We start from the raw sequence: 17308 nt of genomic DNA, 5'->3' as shown, positions 1-17308 counted from the left end.
AAAACATGTTAACTCCTAGAATAGACAATAAACTGCTTGTAGACAGGTGCCATCCTCAGCCCAGCCACAGGAACCATGCTCTGGTATACTACATATTCCCCCTCTAAAAATAAGCCGGCCTCGGCGACGGGCTGGGGCGAGGATGAAAGCTGGAAACACAAATAAAAGGCACCATACCTGTATAAAAGTGTAAAAGTTTGGTTAGGCACATAGGCAAATATAGTGCAAACAATTTTGTAAACATAGTGGGCTACTGCCCAACAGGGAACTCTTAAAGTCTCTCTATTGGCACTTAGCACAGCGTCCATATTAGAGTGCTCCTTTTGCATAAGCAATACACATGGCTGCAATAACAGTGTAGTAGTATAGGGCTTCTGGCACAGCTCAATATATATAGAGTCCTGGTAGTGTCCATGAACATGAAGTCCCTTTTTGGCAGAACAAACAACGCTCTGTGGCACATGACAAAGATAGTGTCCATGAGAGTCTCTGGGTAAGTAAGGTCACTGAATAGGCAGTCCATGGCAGATTATAACTAACATAAACAGTTCTGGGAATCTTGGCTATATAACCAGGCACATATCTTAAACGTTACTCTTGACTTTAAGTCAGGCACTAAAGCTTGAACATTACATTGCTATAACATTTTCTCATAAAGAACATTATAATGCAATCAACAATATGGCCAACAAGGCCGGAACTTAGACTCTGTATCTGAGTGGAGGCATTCCTCTGGTGGTTCTCTCAGATCTCCTCAATGGAGGTGGCTGCTCCACTACTACTGATAGTAGTTCGGATTCTGGTTCAGCTCTTGAGGTAGCTAGTTCTCTGGTAGGAACTCTTGAGGTAGGCACAGTTAGAATAGGTCCCAGGAACATGTACAGTGGGTCAAAGAATGCACTTGGTACATGAACAGGTAGCTCTGAGCTTTCTTCTGTCTGTGAACTAGGTTCTGTATCCTTGAACTCTGCTGGATGATCTTCCTTTAGGCAAAGTTTCAATCGGTTACGGTGTACGGTTTGAGGTTCCCTTCCTTCTTTCTCAATCTTGTAGACCTCTCCGTCTGGATAGGGTACAGCCACAATTGTGAAGGGTTCGGCTTCCCACTTTGGATCAAGTTTACTTGTTCGATGATGGTTTTTTAGCCAAACTCTATCTCCCATTTGTAATGGTTCCAATCGAGCATGTAGATTAAAATCTGCTTCTTGCTTACGTCTGGCTTCTTCCATCTTAGTGGCAACAATCTCCTTAGCTTCTTCCAGACGTCTTTGGTGGTCTTTCACCCAGGTGATTTCTGGTAAAGGGTTCACTGAATCTGGTACTTGTACTCCAAGGGCCAAGTCGGATGGTAACTGTCCTTGACGACCAAACATCAGGAAGTATGGAGTATATCCAGTGGAACAATGGACTGTATTGTTGTAGGTGTACACCAACTCAGGTAGTGATTTTGGCCAATCAGCCCTTTGAGAGGTTGAGGCTGTTCTCAACATACTGATGAGGATCTGATTGATCTTCTCACAAAGACCGTTACCTTGAGGATGATAAGCGGTGGTTCTCAACTTCTTACAGTTGTGCTGCTGGCAGAGTTGGTGGATTAACTGCGACTCAAAGGCAGCTCCTCTGTCTGTTAGAATGTGATCAGGACAGCCGTATGGTAGAATGAAATTCTTCCAAAGCTTTTCAGCAGTTGTCTGAGCAGTCAAATCCTTCACTGGTACTGCTACAGCGAACTTTGTGAAGTGGTCGACTATGGTCAAGGCATAGGTATACCCAGACCTACTTGACTCCAGTTTTACATGGTCCATAGCAACAATTTGAAGAGGACGTTGAGTCTTGATAGGATGCAAAGGAGCTCTTTGGTCATGTCTTTCTCCTTTGGTCCTTGTGCAGGAAGGACATTCTCTACACCACTTCTCAATGTCCTGGCGCATGCCAATCCAGTAAAACCTTCTCCGAATGGTTGATTCGGTCTTCTGTACACCAAAGTGTCCAGATTTGTCATGGTACGCCTCAAGTACAATGTGAGCATCCCTACGTGGGATCAGCAACTGATGAAGTCGCTCACCTGAGGTTGGGTCAAGAGTACTCCTCTGTAGTAGACCTTGGTAGATAAACAGCCGTTTTCTCTGTCTCCAGAGACGTAGCAGCTCAGGGTCAGGATAGTCTTGACGCAGTCTGCGTGGTATCCTACCACTTTGCAGGTAGTCCTGGATCTCTCCCAACACTCTACTTTCTTCTTGGAGGGTCTTCCAGGAAACATTTTCAAGGTGCTGGTTAGATTGGGTAGGCCTGGCATTTTGACTCTGTGCAACCACAGTTGTTTTCTGATGAGCAAAACGGGTGTAGAATGCGGGCATTTCGACTTCTTCCCACTCATCTCCCAGTGTACTGGGTGGTTCCTCACCTGTTGGTAGGCGGGATAAGGCATCGGCATTGATGTTGACCTTGCCGGAGCGGTACTTCACAGTAAATTGATAGTTTGCCAACCTTGATGCCCAGCGTTGCTCCAACGCTCCAAGTCTTGCCGTGTTGAGATGTGCCAATGGATTATTGTCAGTGAAGACAGTGAAGGGTGTCACTGCTAAGTAATCCTTAAACTTCTCGGTCACTGCCCATACGAGTGCTAAGAACTCCAGTTTGAAAGAACTGTAATTCTGGTCGTTCTTCTCTGCACCTCGCAGACCTCTACTTGCGTAGGCAATGACTCTTTCTTTCCCATCTTGCACTTGGGACAAGACTGCTCCGAGGCCTAGGTAACTGGCATCGGTGTACAAGCGGAATGGAAGCTGGTAGTCAGGGTAAGCTAAGATAGGAGGCTGGGTCAGAAGTCTCTTAAGAGTCTGGAAGGCAGTCTCCTGCCGGTCAGTCCAGATGATGGGCAACTTCTTTTTACGAACTTCAGGCGGATGCCCTCTCAGTAGTTCTTGCAATGGTTCGGATATGTGGGCAAACTGCGGTATGAAACGTCTGTAGTACCCTGCGAATCCGAGAAAACTCCTCACTTCCTTAACAGTGGTTGGTGTAGGCCAGTCTTGAACTGCTGAGATCTTTTCTGGATCAGGTTTCACTCCTTCTGCACTCACTATGTGGCCCAAGTACTTCACCTGTGGTTTGAGGAGGTGGCATTTTGATGGCTTAATCTTCAGCCCATGCTGGATTAGGACTTGAAAAACTTCTGCAAGATGCTCGAGATGTTCCTCATAAGTCTTGGAATAGACTATCACATCATCCAAATAAAGAAGAACGCTCTCAAAGTTCTTATGTCCAAGGCATCGCTCCATCAGCCTCTGGAACGTAGCTGGGGCATTACACAGCCCAAAAGGCATGCTGGTAAACTCGTAGAGACCCATTGGGGTGGTAAAAGCGGTCTTCTCCTGATCCTCTGGTGCCACTGGTACCTGCCAGTATCCACTGGTGAGGTCCAGGGTAGAAAAGTAAACAGCTTTCCCTAGAGCTGTGAGGGACTCCTCGATGCGCGGAAGTGGGTAGGCATCCTTGTGGGTCACACTATTGAGTTTGCGGTAATCCACACAAAAACGGATGGTTCCATCTTTTTTCCTTACCAACACAAGGGGTGCTGCCCAAGGACTCTGGCTATCTTTGACAACGTTTGAATCCTTCATGTCTTGCAAAAGCTTCTTGACTGACTGGTGCATAGCAGGTGGTAGAGGCCTATGCCGCTCCTTGATTGGCGGATGGTCTCCAGTTTGAATGGTGTGTTGCAGCAAAGTGGTTTTGCCGAAGTCCAGTGGATGTTGACTAAAAGCTTGTTGATACTGGCATGCAATGTTCAGTACGCCTTTTAGTTGCGCAGCTGGCGTAGCAGGATCACCAATATCAAGTTGGGTCCACCAGGGTTCCTGGGGCCTCTGCTCTGCACTGTCCATGACTCGAGCAGTTTGGCAGCAGGTTGCTGCTTTACTACTGACAATGTCTTCAAATGTGACTTGGGAAAGCTTTGCAACAGCGTAGAACTTGGGAAGAGTAGCTGGACTGTCACCAACATTGACTAGACGAACTGGCACTCGCCCTTGAGACACAGTAACTAGGCTTCTGGCGGCCTTCACTAGCGCTCGCTCCTTGATGTCAATGGGTTCTAAGAGAGCTTGATAGTCCTCTCCTCCAACACCAGGGCGTGCGCGGCACCAAAGTACAGTTTCTGCATTAGGTTGTAAAAGTACAGGTTTGGAATCACAGATACGTACTCTGCAGATGTCTCCAGACCCACTGCTGAACTTCTGTTGTGCGCTGATATTCTTGATGGCGCTCTGAATTCCCTTCTGGGTAGGTGGTGGAGCTGTGGACAGAGATGCATGCAACAACTCGAGAATTTCCCCAAAACAATTTTTCATTACATTCATCCCCAACACAACAGGTGGAAAATCATAATCCTCAACTGAAGTCACAATAACACCTTGCCTGGGTAACATGAGATGATTAACCTGAATGGTAGGCTCCCAGTAGCCTTGATGGGGAATATGGTGACCAGAACTGCCAATAACATTAAGCCAGGGTTCAGGGGGATGAATTAAGTCACACACGTCCCAGTACTGTTCATATGCACTTTTCTGAAAAGTAGTCACTTGAGACCCAGTATCAATAAGAGCCTCAAAGGGTACCCCATTTAGATAGATAGTTACTCTCGGGCAGGACGAGATGTACCTAGGGCCCCAGAGCGGTTCTCGAGGTGGACCTTGATCTGCTGATCCCGAGGGGCGGTCCTCGCCCTCGGGGATGTGTAGTTTAACTGAAAGCAGGTGTCAGCAGAGTGTCCATATTTGTGGCAATAACGACAAATAGGCCTGGGACGACTTGCCTTATCTGGTGCAGTCCTTGCAGGTGGACCCTTGTAGACAGGAGGTGATGCATCTGGAAAGCTCCTGACAGGGGTCTCAGGAACACTGGACGGCTGAGGGCGAGTAGCGAGGTCATCTAGACGTCTACATAGAGTCTCAACAGTCTTGGCCAAGGAAGCCAGTTGCTCCTGCAACCGGGAAACAGCATCAGATGCAGGGGCTTGCGCAGCCTGGATCACGGGTGGAGCACCTGTGGAAGGAAGCAAAGAGACAGGAACGACAGGTCTCATGGCAACAGCTGGATGGCCCGACAGGTTGACAGGCTCTTGATGTCGTCCCCTCTCTAGCACTCGAACAGCCATTCTTCTGAATTCCTGGAAAGGGAGAGTAGGGTGCTGCTCAGCAAGCATTCTCAGTTGGCCTTGAATGTGTTCGGAATAGGCTCCCTCTATAAAGCGCTCTAACAAAGTCCTGTCTGCATGAGCCTCCCCGGAGGGTTCTGCTTGGATAATGGCTCCCATAGCTTCTTGGAGAGAATAAGCATAGTCTCTGAGTGATTCTCCAGGTTTCTGTCGTCTCTCAAAGAACCTCATCTGTAACTCTGACAATGAGCGTGCTTCAAACTCAGACTGTAGTTTAGCAAATATGTCTTTTACTGTCTTCCTCTCAGTAGGAGACCATGACTTTATCTCTTTAAGGGCAGGTCCCTCTAATTGTCCCATCAACATTTCTACTTGCTGCTCTTGGGATAAAGGATACATCCTGAAGGTGGCCATCATTTGTTCTCTGAATCCTCTAAGAGTATTAGCGTCTCCACGGTAACGGGGCAGCCAGGGAGCCCCCATGTAGTAGGGTAGAGTGAGAGGCATTGGGCCTGCAGCGGTAGTGGCATTAGGCCCAGGAGAGTCACTGTCACTTGAAGAACTGGACATTTTAGCACCTTTTCCGTGCTTCTGCAGATATATGATACTGTCTCTTTAAGAGCACACACAGCGGGATCACTGCCGCCGACTGGATAGTCTCTAATGCACAGTCGCTCACGCACCACAGCGGTTGCTGACAGGAACAGTATGTAGACTCACTTGTTGTGATGGTTAGGCAGCAGCAGGAGCCTAAGATGGAGGTAGTCTCCGTTACGGAGCGTCTGCGCGGGCACTGTCACTTCCGGGTTCAAACTGTGGCGCAGCAAACAATTGCGGTGCTTTAACTCCTTCAGGGCTGGAACAGAGTCTCTTACAATACAAGAACAGTTTAATGGCAGGCTTTCAGGCAGATAATGTACACTCAGAGTCTATGGAGATGCAGGGTTCCCCCTCTTTTGCGGCTAGCACACACTTGAGGGCGGTTTTCTCACAGCTGAGGTGTCGGTACTTTGTGACAGGCACACAGCCTATCCTGTTCGTGACGCCAAAAGAGAACTTGCAGCGAGCCGGGGTAATGGGAAGAGAGTGAGGGGAGTGAGGAGAGGATGATGGTGATGGTAGTCTCTCCTGAGCGTGGCGCTGAGCTCCTCTGTGAGGGGATGCACTGAGGGCTGCAGGGGGAGAGTGTGCTATACCTGCAGGATGGCTGGAACTTGTCACGGTCACAGGTGGGCACGAGGGCTTCTGCAGGTACAGGGGGACTCTCTGGCGCTTCCCGGGTATCTCTCTCTCTCTTCTGTGGCTGCTGCAGCGGTTTCTGTAGGGGGGCTGCACCCGTGTGTAAAGTGGTCGGTGGTGTGGACTTGTAGTTCCCCCGGGGCCAACCCCAAAATACTGCTGTCCGGTGATATGGCCCTTGATGGTGGTGTGGTGCAGGTGGACCAGACAACAGGGAGACAAGGAGGGAGGCAGTGTAACAACAACTCCTTTACTGTAAGACTTGCAGGTGTTATACAGTCCTTTAGCATACAGTGGTGAATACTGGCGGCTTTGACTGGGTTACTGTACTGATGGAGAGTCTGGTGGTGTGTGGAATGCTGATGGGCGCTGTGACCCTGTGGATCTCTTCCCCCAATGGTGCTTGAGTCTGTTATCCCTCTCAGTCTGCTAGGGAGCTTCCTGCTTCTGTTACTGGGCCGGGCCTTAGGCCACAACTTTCGGGTCCCAGAGGTATCCAGGGGTCCTAGTCAATCCTACCCCCCGAATTTCAGGAAGATGGGTACAGAGGCCTCAGTTATCTCTGCTACCCAGTATGCTCAAGTCCTTTGGCTTAGGGGTTTCTGCCCTTAGGATTCCCACTAGAGAAATACCTTGTATCTCTGTGAATACTTCTGAAGAACTCTCCTCTGGATCAGTCTCTCCTCCTGTATCTCCTTCCCCTTCTTTAGTAACAAGCAGGCTTGACTGGCCTGCTTGCAGAACAACCACTAGCTGCACTGTATAGTGGCTGTACACACTGACTTGCCAGTGACTGCACACTGACTGGACTACACTGGACTGAACTCTACTTCCTGTCACAGCTAGGTCTTGTGAGGAGACTGCTCCTCCCCCTTCTAGCAACTTCCTATGGGATTAATACACTATCTCTACACTACCTAGAGCAGTTCCCACTAAGGTCAGTAGGTGGCGCTGTTGTGTGGTGTGCAGTGTAAAGCATGTAACCCATTCTCTGCCTGCCAGTTACTGGTACAGAGAAATACACAGAATAGTTGCACATAAAACATGTTAACTCCTAGAATAGACAATAAACTGCTTGTAGACAGGTGCCATCCTCAGCCCAGCCACAGGAACCATGCTCTGGTATACTACAGGAGTGTGTGGCTCCGGCCGCATGCTCCATTGTGTGCATCGGCGAATTAGGATGCATGCGCGCACGGATCCCGCATCCCAATTAGTCAAAAGTGAAGATCATCCCGACTGTGTCAGAGATGATCTTCTCTGACACAGGCCGTTCTGTGATCCGGCCGGGTCACATAACCGCCAGAGTCTTACGCCACGTGAACATGGCCTCTTAGTGCGACAGTCTAGTGGTAGTGACATATGTGAGATTTTTTAAAACTTTGAGGAATCAACCCAGATGATCAGTGGCATTGCTGCTAGTGTGAGCTTAACCATACCACTGATGTCTCTATTGAAATGCTCGCTGCAGTCCATTAGGATAACACTTTGCACAGGAGCCAGGAGATAAAGACAGTACAACGAATGAAAGCCAGACCATACTATTTTTAATTCACAGCACAGATTAGATGAGTGGGGGACGAAGATGAGAAAGAGCATGAACAGGAGCAGGAGAGTGTTGTGGACACTGCAGAGGGTAGTATCTATGCTGGTTTCAACGCATCTGTTCATTGCAGATGGCTTAAAGAGGAGGAGGAGATTGAGAGTCATCTTCCTGGTGAGGACAGTGAATTGTTGCCTGTTGGCAATCTGGTGCACATGGCAAACTTCATTTTTGCCAACAAGGATTACTGGCTGCTCTCCTTTCTTGACTCCAGAAATAGGAAGAAACTCACTTATCTCCTTCTCCGAAAGGAAAGAAGTATGCAAGTCCTGCTATAACTCAAGGCCCTGAGACACAAATTGTTCAAAGCCTTCCCGTCTGACAGTGCGACCGGCAGAGGTCTTGGATGCATGGGCCAACTAGGAGGGGAGATGAGGGGGCCAGGCAGCTTGGCAAACACTGGAAGAGGAACATTATCCAAGATGTGGAACATGTTTATTTCCACCCATAAGCTTCCTAGGTAGAAATGGTCCGAACCTGCCGAGGTTCGGGTTCGTATGAACCCGAACGCTTGGCAGCAGATTCCCAGTATCCCAGTTTTCCAGGCGTTACACCCGCTGTATCCGCCCGCTCCACGGAGCGGGCAGACAGCGGGAGTAACGCCTGGAAAACTGGGATACAGCCTATGGCTATGGCTGTATCCCAGTTTTCCAGGCGGTCCTCCTGCTGGATCCGCCCGGTCCGCGGAGCGGGCAGACAGCGGGAATCATTACCGAGGGTTCAGGTTTGTACGAACCCAAACCGAACTAGGTTTGGACCATCCCTAATCCTAGGATATCACGAATGGACAAGTTCTGGAAGATGGTGAGGGAGTATGTAGCAAACCACAGCACAGTCCTACTAGATCGCTCTGTGCCATTTAACTATTGAATGTCAAAGCTGGACACATGACATGAACTGGCGCTGTATGTCTTGGAGGTGCAAGCCTGCTCTGCTGCTAATGTCTTGTCAGAGAGGGCATTTAGCGCTGCGGGAAGTATCATCACCAATATATATGAGTATACTGACAGGCTAACGCTTATCAAGAGTGTTTTTTTAATCTTCAATTTTAAATTTAATTAAACATTTTATTAAATTTTTTTAATATAAAAGCATCTTAAATAGAGATGAGCGAATCGGGTTCGGGTTCGAGTCCATCCGAACCCGAACGTTAGCTGGGGCTGCTGAACTTGGATAAAGCTCTAAGGTTGTCTGGAAAACATGGATACAGCCAATGACTATATCCATGATTTCCACATAGCCTTAGGGCTTTATCCAACTTCAGCAGCCACCGCTAATCAAATGCCGAAAGTTCGGGTTCGGATGGACTCAAGCATGCTCCAGGTTCGCTCATCTCTAACTTAACCATAAACCCCTCCTCCACCTTCACCTCCCAGACGGGCCTTGCCCGGGCCACGTTCTCAACTTGATGGTTCAGCTGTGTGCTCATTCAAGTTCCAGGGCCTCTTCAAAAGACTGTATTTGTCATAATTCAGAAATAACTCAAAATAATATTTAAAGGGGTTGTCCGGCGATAAAAAATTATTCACAGAATAACACACATTACAAAGTTATACAACTTTGTAATGTATGTTATGTCTGTGAATGGCCCCCTTCCCCGTGTTTCCCCCCACCCACGCTAGACCCGGAAGTGTGGTGCATTATACTCACCGCATCTCGTGTCGTCCACGGTCTCCGATCGCCAGCAGTGACGTCTTCTTCGGGAGGCCGGCGGATCTTCCCGAGTGCCGGCCACCCTCTGCAGCGTCATCCGAAGCTCAGCCGCGATTGGCTGAGCATAACTGTGCTCAGCCAATCACGGCTGAGCGACTGATGACGCGGCCACGTCATCAGCTGCTCAGCCGTGATTGGCTGAGCACAGTTATGCTCAGCCAATCGCGGCTGAGCTTCGGATGACGCTGCAGAGGACGGGCGGCACTCGGGAAGATCCGCCGGCCTCCCGAAGAAGACGTCACTGCTGACGATCGGAGACCGTGGTCGGCACGTGACAGGTAATGTATAGCGCACCACACTTCCGGGTACACGGGTGGGGGGTGGTGGGACACGGGGAAGGGGGCCATTCACAGACATAACATACATTACAAAGTTGTATAACTTTGTAATGTGTGTTATTCTGTGAATAATTTTTTATCGCCGGACAACCCCTTTAATGCATCCATCCATGCTCCCTCTGCTGTTTCCGTTCCATTTCCGTGGTGTTTCCATCACTTTCTGAGTTTTTCAGGTGCCCCAGACACCCTTTCCTCTGCTAAATAGGAGGCCCCTGAAAAAATGCTGGAGTCTCCCATTGACTTTAATGGATTTAATTACTCCAATCGAGCACTTCGAGTGTACACTCAAAAACACTTGACTTGAGTAACAAGCATTCAAGCATTTTAGTATTCATTCATCCCTACAATACAACTTTCATAGTTTCTTTTAGATTGTGTAACAAGACCTCTAAAATAGTATTTTTTGTAACAAAATCAGTGTGCTAAGGATTGGGTGCATGTAAAGAGAAACTGACCTTGTTTTAAATTTCTTCATAGTCATCGCTGTTTCCATTTGAAATTTGCGCTTATTTTGCTCAGACTCCTCTTCTTCTCTGTGAACATATCTAATACCCTTCTCCATTACAGAAATGGACTGCTGAATATAGCTAGAAAAAGGAAAGCATGACGTGACATCTGTCAACACATAAGGTCCACATTATGATTGTGCCATCCATGGAACGTATACATTGGCAAAGTGTTAAAAAGGGAATGCCAACATACACCCTCATGCACGGGCACAGAGACCCCACATACTTTAATGACTCAAAGGCAGTCAGCTAGTTACTATTTCTTGCATGTATAGGTTTAATTACTTTGACTGAAAAGTATGGTTTATTTATTTTTTGAAGAGAATCTGTCAGCTTTTATCCAGGTTCCTAACTGCTGACACTATTAGTTAGCTGTTAGAGCCACAAAACACACAGTACAGTTCATATATTTGACTCTACTTCCATAACACAGAATTTTTTTATTTATTTATTCTTTGGTACGGAGAGTCAAAAAGGCCTCCCCAAGCTCCTGAAAAGCTGAAAGCTTTTCTTTTTGTCTTCTCAAAATAGGCTTTAGTTTTCATTAGTATCATTTTGGAGAACATATGGTGACTTTTTGATCAGATAAAAAAAAAAAAAAAATTGGGGGGAGATAAGATAAAAAATTGTTCTGTCATAGTTTTTTAAAATTTGGTTTTATGGCATCACCGTGTGATATAAACAACATAATGTTTATTCCGCAGGTCATTACGATAATGACGATATACAATTAATATAATATACAGTAGAATATAAAATAATGAAATTTATTTTATGAATAGTATTTAATAGTACGAGTCATTACAAATGTGGTGATCGCAATTATGTACGTTTATTTTTTTTTACTTTTTTGGGATAATAAAAGCTTTATGGTCAAAAGTGATACATTTTCTTACAGTTTATGGCTATGCTCACACTACGTAAAAGTACGGCCGTTGTTGCCATCGGCAACAACGGCCGTACTTTATGCACCTGTGAACACTGCTCTATCTGCTATGGGATCCCGGCCGGAGCGTATACACTTCGTATACGCTCCGGCCGGGATCCCATGTGGACCCGCAAATAACTGACTTTTCAGTTTTCAGCGGCCGCAATTCAGTTAATTGCAGCTGCAGAAAGCCCTGTCAGTTCACACAATGAAGCGAGCGGCTCCGGACGCTTGCTTCATTGTGTGCTGTGGAGTGTTCTGATGCGGGCGTGTGCTGATGTGCCCGCATCAGAACACTACCGGCCGGTACTGCAGTACTGGCCCGGGATGATCTGTACAGAGACCAGCCGTTCCGGTCTCTTACAGAGTGTGAACATAGCCTATTTGTTTTTATTTTCTTTTACTTTTTTTTGTTGCCTTAGGGGACTTGAAGCTGTAATCATCTGAATGCTGCTATAATATACAGGGCCTCACATGACACCCTGGAGGCCATGATTATGCCTTTGGCAGCCTGGCAACCTTTGGATCGTCACATTATAGGGTTGCCAATGGGCTACGGGAGGAGCCTCCTCCCCCCGTCAATCCTTCAGGTGTCACTGTTGCATCTATGGGAATACATTGCTGAGACTGGTGCCAGTGCCGTTGTGGTGGGAGTGTGGCTGTTTTTGACATCTGACTCCTGCAGCCATTGGGTGTGCTCTGCTTATGAGCTCACTTAATGTCCTAGACACACCAATATGTCCACGAGCAATGAAAGTACTGCTGCCAGGATATACTGCTACGCTCTAGAGCAGAAAGGGAACAACATGTTTAACCTATACATTATAAAGTCAGACAACAGCTGTCACAATATGAGGGAAGCTCAAAATGTTATAGGAAACCTCAGAAGTGGGAGCTCACTGCATACATAGACTGTATATTCAGCTGAAGCCAATAAAACCAATATGCCATCAGCCTTTCTATGAGACTTGTCTATCCTGGAGGCAGCCTAGGAGATCTCCAATGTCAAGAGACATTTCACACTGTGTCCATCAGAGTCTGTCAGGAGAATAACTTGAGAGACTTATCGATGCATACCTCCACTGTGTAGCTATGACAGATATCACTTAGTGGCATCCATTATACAGTGATTGCATACTAAGAAATATATTCTGTTCTATGGAATAGTGTAAAGGGTGTGTGTGTCTAGTATCTCCTCCCTACAGTACAGTGTGATACTACATGTCCTGTACTGCTGTGTGTGTCTATTATCTACTCTCTACAGTATAGTGTGATACTACATGTCCTGTACTGCTGTGTGTAAAGTATCTCCTCTCTACAGTATAGTGTGATACTACATGTCCTGTACTGCTGTGTGTGTCTAGTATCTCCTCTCTACAGTATAGTGTGATACTACATGTCCTGTACTGCTGTGTGTCTAGTATCTCCTCTCTACAGTATAGTGTGATACTACATGTCATGTACTGCTGTGTGTGTCTAGTATCTCCTCTACAGTACAGTGTGATACTACATGTCCTGTACTTCTGTGTGTGTCTAGTATCTCCTCTCTACAGTATAGTGTGATACTACATGTAATGTACTGCTGTGTGTGTCTAGTATCTCCTCTGTACAGTGTGATACTACATGTCCTGTACTGCTGTGTGTGTCTAGTATCTCCTCTTTACAGTACAGTGTGATACTACATGTCCTGTACTGCTGTGTGTGTCTAGTATCTCCTCTCTACAGTACAGTGTGATACTACTGTCCTGGACTGCTGTTTGTGTCTAGTATCTCCTCTCTAAAATACAGTGTGATGCTACATGTCCTGTACTGCTGTGTATGTCTAGTATGTCCTCTCTACAGTACAGTGTGATACTACATGTCCTGTACTGCTGTGTGTCTAGTATCTCCTCTCCACAGTACAGTTTAATACTACATGTCCTGTACTACTACAGTATAGTGTGATACTACATGCCCTTTACTGCTGTGTGTGTCTGGTATCTCCTCCCTACAGTATAGCGTGATACTACATGTCCTGTACTGCTGTGTGTCTAGTATCTCATTTCTACAATACAGTGTGATACTACATGTCCTGTACTTCTCAGTGTGTCTAGTATCTCCTCTCTACAGTACAGTGTGATACTACATGTCATGTACTGCTGTGTGTCTAGTATCTCCTCTCCACAGTACAGTTAATACTACATGTCCTGTACTACTACAGTATAGTGTGATACTACATGTCCTGTACTGCTGTGTGTGTCTAGTATCTCCTTTCTACAGTACAGTGTGATACTACATGTCCTGCACTGCTCCTTACCTGTGCCAGGATAAATTGCTGCTTTGGGCACCAGGTGAGGGCAGCATCATTTTTCGGGGACCCTGTGTGTTCTGTACAGGACCCTGGACAATCTCCTGTTCTCTACACCAAATATAATGCACATCCTCAAGTAGCTCTTTCTGACAGTTTTTTTTAAGAGCTTGCTTTATCCACATTAGTTATTTGCTTCTATTCCTTTACATTTTTATTGTTTTCTTATTTTGGGATAACATTTTGGGGGTTTTCCATAGAGTTCTGTGCTAAAGATACACTATTTTCAACACACAGTGGTCATCCTGGAACCAATCAATATTGTAACTTAAGTGACCACTGTATATAGATAGCAATATGCAACTATTGTTGCATTGACATCATATTAAGAATTATTTAGCATCATTATTTCTATAATTATAGAGGGATTGGCCAATCTTTTACAGATCTGTATAATTGAAGCTCATGTCCCCTTTTAATGAAATAAAACTAAAACTGTCTATGACATCACAGTTGGCAAGTTATATGGCAACAAATTCTAGCCCTGCAAATTCATTGGCTACGGTCTACGGTCCCAGTTAGTACGGTCCCAGTTAGTAATGGGATTTAGTTTAATAAACTTTGTTGGAATGAATATGTTTGGTTGTTTATGAGGTCAATAAAGAGGGGCTGTTAGTCTTTCCTGAGTAGAGCCTATTGTTTTGCCAGTTTAGCATAGAATTGACTGTAGCTTCATATTTCTAATGTTCTCCTAGTAGATTCCTACCGTCAACAAGCTCGTAACAGCTTCGTGAACATTTTGACTGTTTCATTATTATAAAGACAAAGTATACCGATGTTACTAAACCACAATCTCCACATCTAAAAGAATAATAAAAAGAAAGTACTCACGATTATGGATGTGGCTGCTCAAGAACTCGTTGCTCAGTAGGTAGCACCACTGTCCCCTCTCTTGGCTGGTGACATCAGAAGGGCATTCAAAAAAAGCGGATGATTATAAGCTTTATAAAAATAGCTGCTGTGTGAGGGATGAACCTGGTGAACTGTGATCCCAAACAATCTCTGCTTTAATTTCAACAAAAGTCTCAGTACATAGCGTATCTTCTATTTCATACCAAGATGAGAGAATACACTATGGGTATATAAATATACCAGGGATTAGGATGGATTTCAGAAAGGCCATTGGGAGGGGTTAGATCAAGAGTGGATTAAATCCTGGACACTGACATTTCAAGAGAACAAAGAAGAAAGTATCTCCTAGGATTGAAGTTATAAGGAAACCACGAAAGGTTTCCCGCTAATAATTCCCATCTATTTAAAAAACTGTATATAGCCGTTTACTAAGGCATATACGTTCGTAAATAATTCCCCAACTATGCACTATTCCATTTAAAAGCCACGCATCTTACATGACAATTAAAGGGGACCTCTCACGGTGCTTGCTTTATTGAAGAACAATAAAAGGAGACCGGTCCTAGAGTAAGGAGGTTAAAGGGAAACTAGGGCTTAGGACACACGGTTCCTTTGTTATTCAAAATTGTTGCACCTTTTGGGTTTATAAAAAGGAAAGAGATACATGCAAATTAGCCTGTGATGTGCACTGGGGGCATTCCCAGGCCTCCAAGGGACCCCCCCTGACTGACTGCCCGCTTCTGTAAAACATCCCTGATGTAACCCATCTGTGTCCTGCTCTGGGATCTCGTGCTTGTGCCTTGATATCAGCAGGACGTAAAATAGGAAGAAAACTGCATTTCCTGTGTCAGGAACCTAACAATATATTAAGTACAAAACATTGTATTGCTTAAAGGGGTACTCCAGCAAAAAGTTGAAACACATTACAAAGTTATATAACTTTGTAATATGCTTCAATCACTCATCTGCCCCCCTTTCCTATCTTCCTATCATCTGCCCCCATTTCCCAGGATTGGATCCAGCTTTTCCCAGCATCCTGGGAGGAGTGGCAGGGAGTGGAGCAGCGCTAAAAGGCCGGCGGCTTGGTGAGCAGATCACAGATCAAACAAAGCCCTTCGCTTTGTTTAGATAAGCGATTCACCCATCTCTAATTTCAGGTCCGGGCCTAAAGAAACAATCAGCCGATGATCGTGTCAATGCCTGATTGTTGTCTCTATTACAAGGATCGATATAATCGACTGAATCGGCCAATTTGGCAAATTATCGCTCCGTGTAATAGGCCCCTTAGGCTATGCTATGTTCTCTCATTTGGCCTTAAACAGTCAAAAAAAGACGTTGGGAACATAGCCTTATAGTTTGAGAGGCTTTGCTTTACTTTGAAATGATAAACCCTCATAACATAGTAGATGAGGCGCCCTGCCTACTGCAATAGAGCCGGTCACTAAGATACTGTGTAGACAGCAGACACATGCTAGAATGTCATTGCTGGTGACAGTGCGGTATAGCAGGTGCAAGGGATTATCAGCAAATACCAACACTCTGAACTTTTTTCAGTATCAGCTCAGCAACTCCTGCCAAATTATTCTACCAACTGAGACCCGGAACTCCTAGGATAAATCATGCTGCTATTAGGCTAGACATTTTACAGGACACCCATGTTTCCTGCCCTGTGATATACTGTATATTAGCCACACATAGCACATTATTTGTTATATACAGTGTGACGATCGCTGGGGTGATTAACACTATTGAGTTTACCAATCTACCACATAATTTCCTATACAATCCCCTCTGGATGATAGAATTATGCTGGATCACTTACATAGGTCTCCCGCACCCCAATATCTCTTACAATTATTCGCTGCCACCACCTATACTTATCAGGCAATAGGGGCAATCTCGCTATATCCCAACACTCAAACTAATCCCAATATAACACAATGGTACAACTAATCTCCATGTAACACAATGGTACAACTAATCTACATATAGCACAATGGTAATGTTTTACTCCCTTCGAATGACATCAGTTATGACATTACATCATCGATGACATCATCGAGTAGTGATGACTAGAGATGAGCGGAACTTTCGGGCTTTCAGTCCGAAAGCCGCTCACTCCAGTGCGATACCTGCGATCCCAGGAGCGTAGTTGCGCTCCCTGGAATCTGCAGGCAGGATCTTCCAGGGAATTCAAGATGGACATCACTGATGACCATCATTGACAACAATGATAACTTTATCGACAACATCATTGTTGACATCACTGATGACATAATTGATTACATCTTCGATGACATCATCGAGTAGTAATGACATCACTGATGGCATCATCAATGACATACCTGATGACAATCTTTGACAACAATGATAACTTTATCGACAACAAAATTGTAGTCATCACTGATGACATCATTGATGACATAAATAACATCTATAATGACATCATAAATAATATAATCGTAGTCATCAATGACATCACTAATGACATCACTGATGACAATCATTGACAACAATGATAACTTTATCGACATCATCGTAGACATTACTGATGACATCACCGATGACACCATCGATGACATAAATAGCATCTATAATGACTTCATGATAGTATAATTGTA

General features: G+C 45.4%; 1 protein-coding gene across 1 annotated transcript in view; it reads right to left on the bottom strand.

Annotated features, from left to right (window-relative positions):
* MYOM3 (myomesin 3) overlaps nucleotides 1-14821 on the bottom strand; it is a 93133-nt gene extending 78312 nt beyond the window's left edge. Inside the window, exons 1-2 of the mRNA XM_069971285.1 lie at nucleotides 14667-14821; nucleotides 10507-10638 (exon numbers count right to left, since the gene is read on the bottom strand). Coding sequence (XP_069827386.1) covers nucleotides 10507-10613 — 107 coding nt within the window. The 5' untranslated portion in view covers nucleotides 10614-10638; nucleotides 14667-14821. The remainder of the gene's footprint in view (nucleotides 1-10506; nucleotides 10639-14666) is intronic.
* Nucleotides 14822-17308: the final 2487 nt, after the last annotated feature.

Source organism: Dendropsophus ebraccatus, chromosome 5 (genome assembly GCF_027789765.1).
Source record: "Dendropsophus ebraccatus isolate aDenEbr1 chromosome 5, aDenEbr1.pat, whole genome shotgun sequence".
In the NCBI taxonomy this organism is placed as follows: domain Eukaryota; kingdom Metazoa; phylum Chordata; class Amphibia; order Anura; family Hylidae; genus Dendropsophus; species Dendropsophus ebraccatus.
Note: the sequence above shows the minus strand (reverse complement) of the source record. Positions and strands in the feature narration are given on the sequence as shown.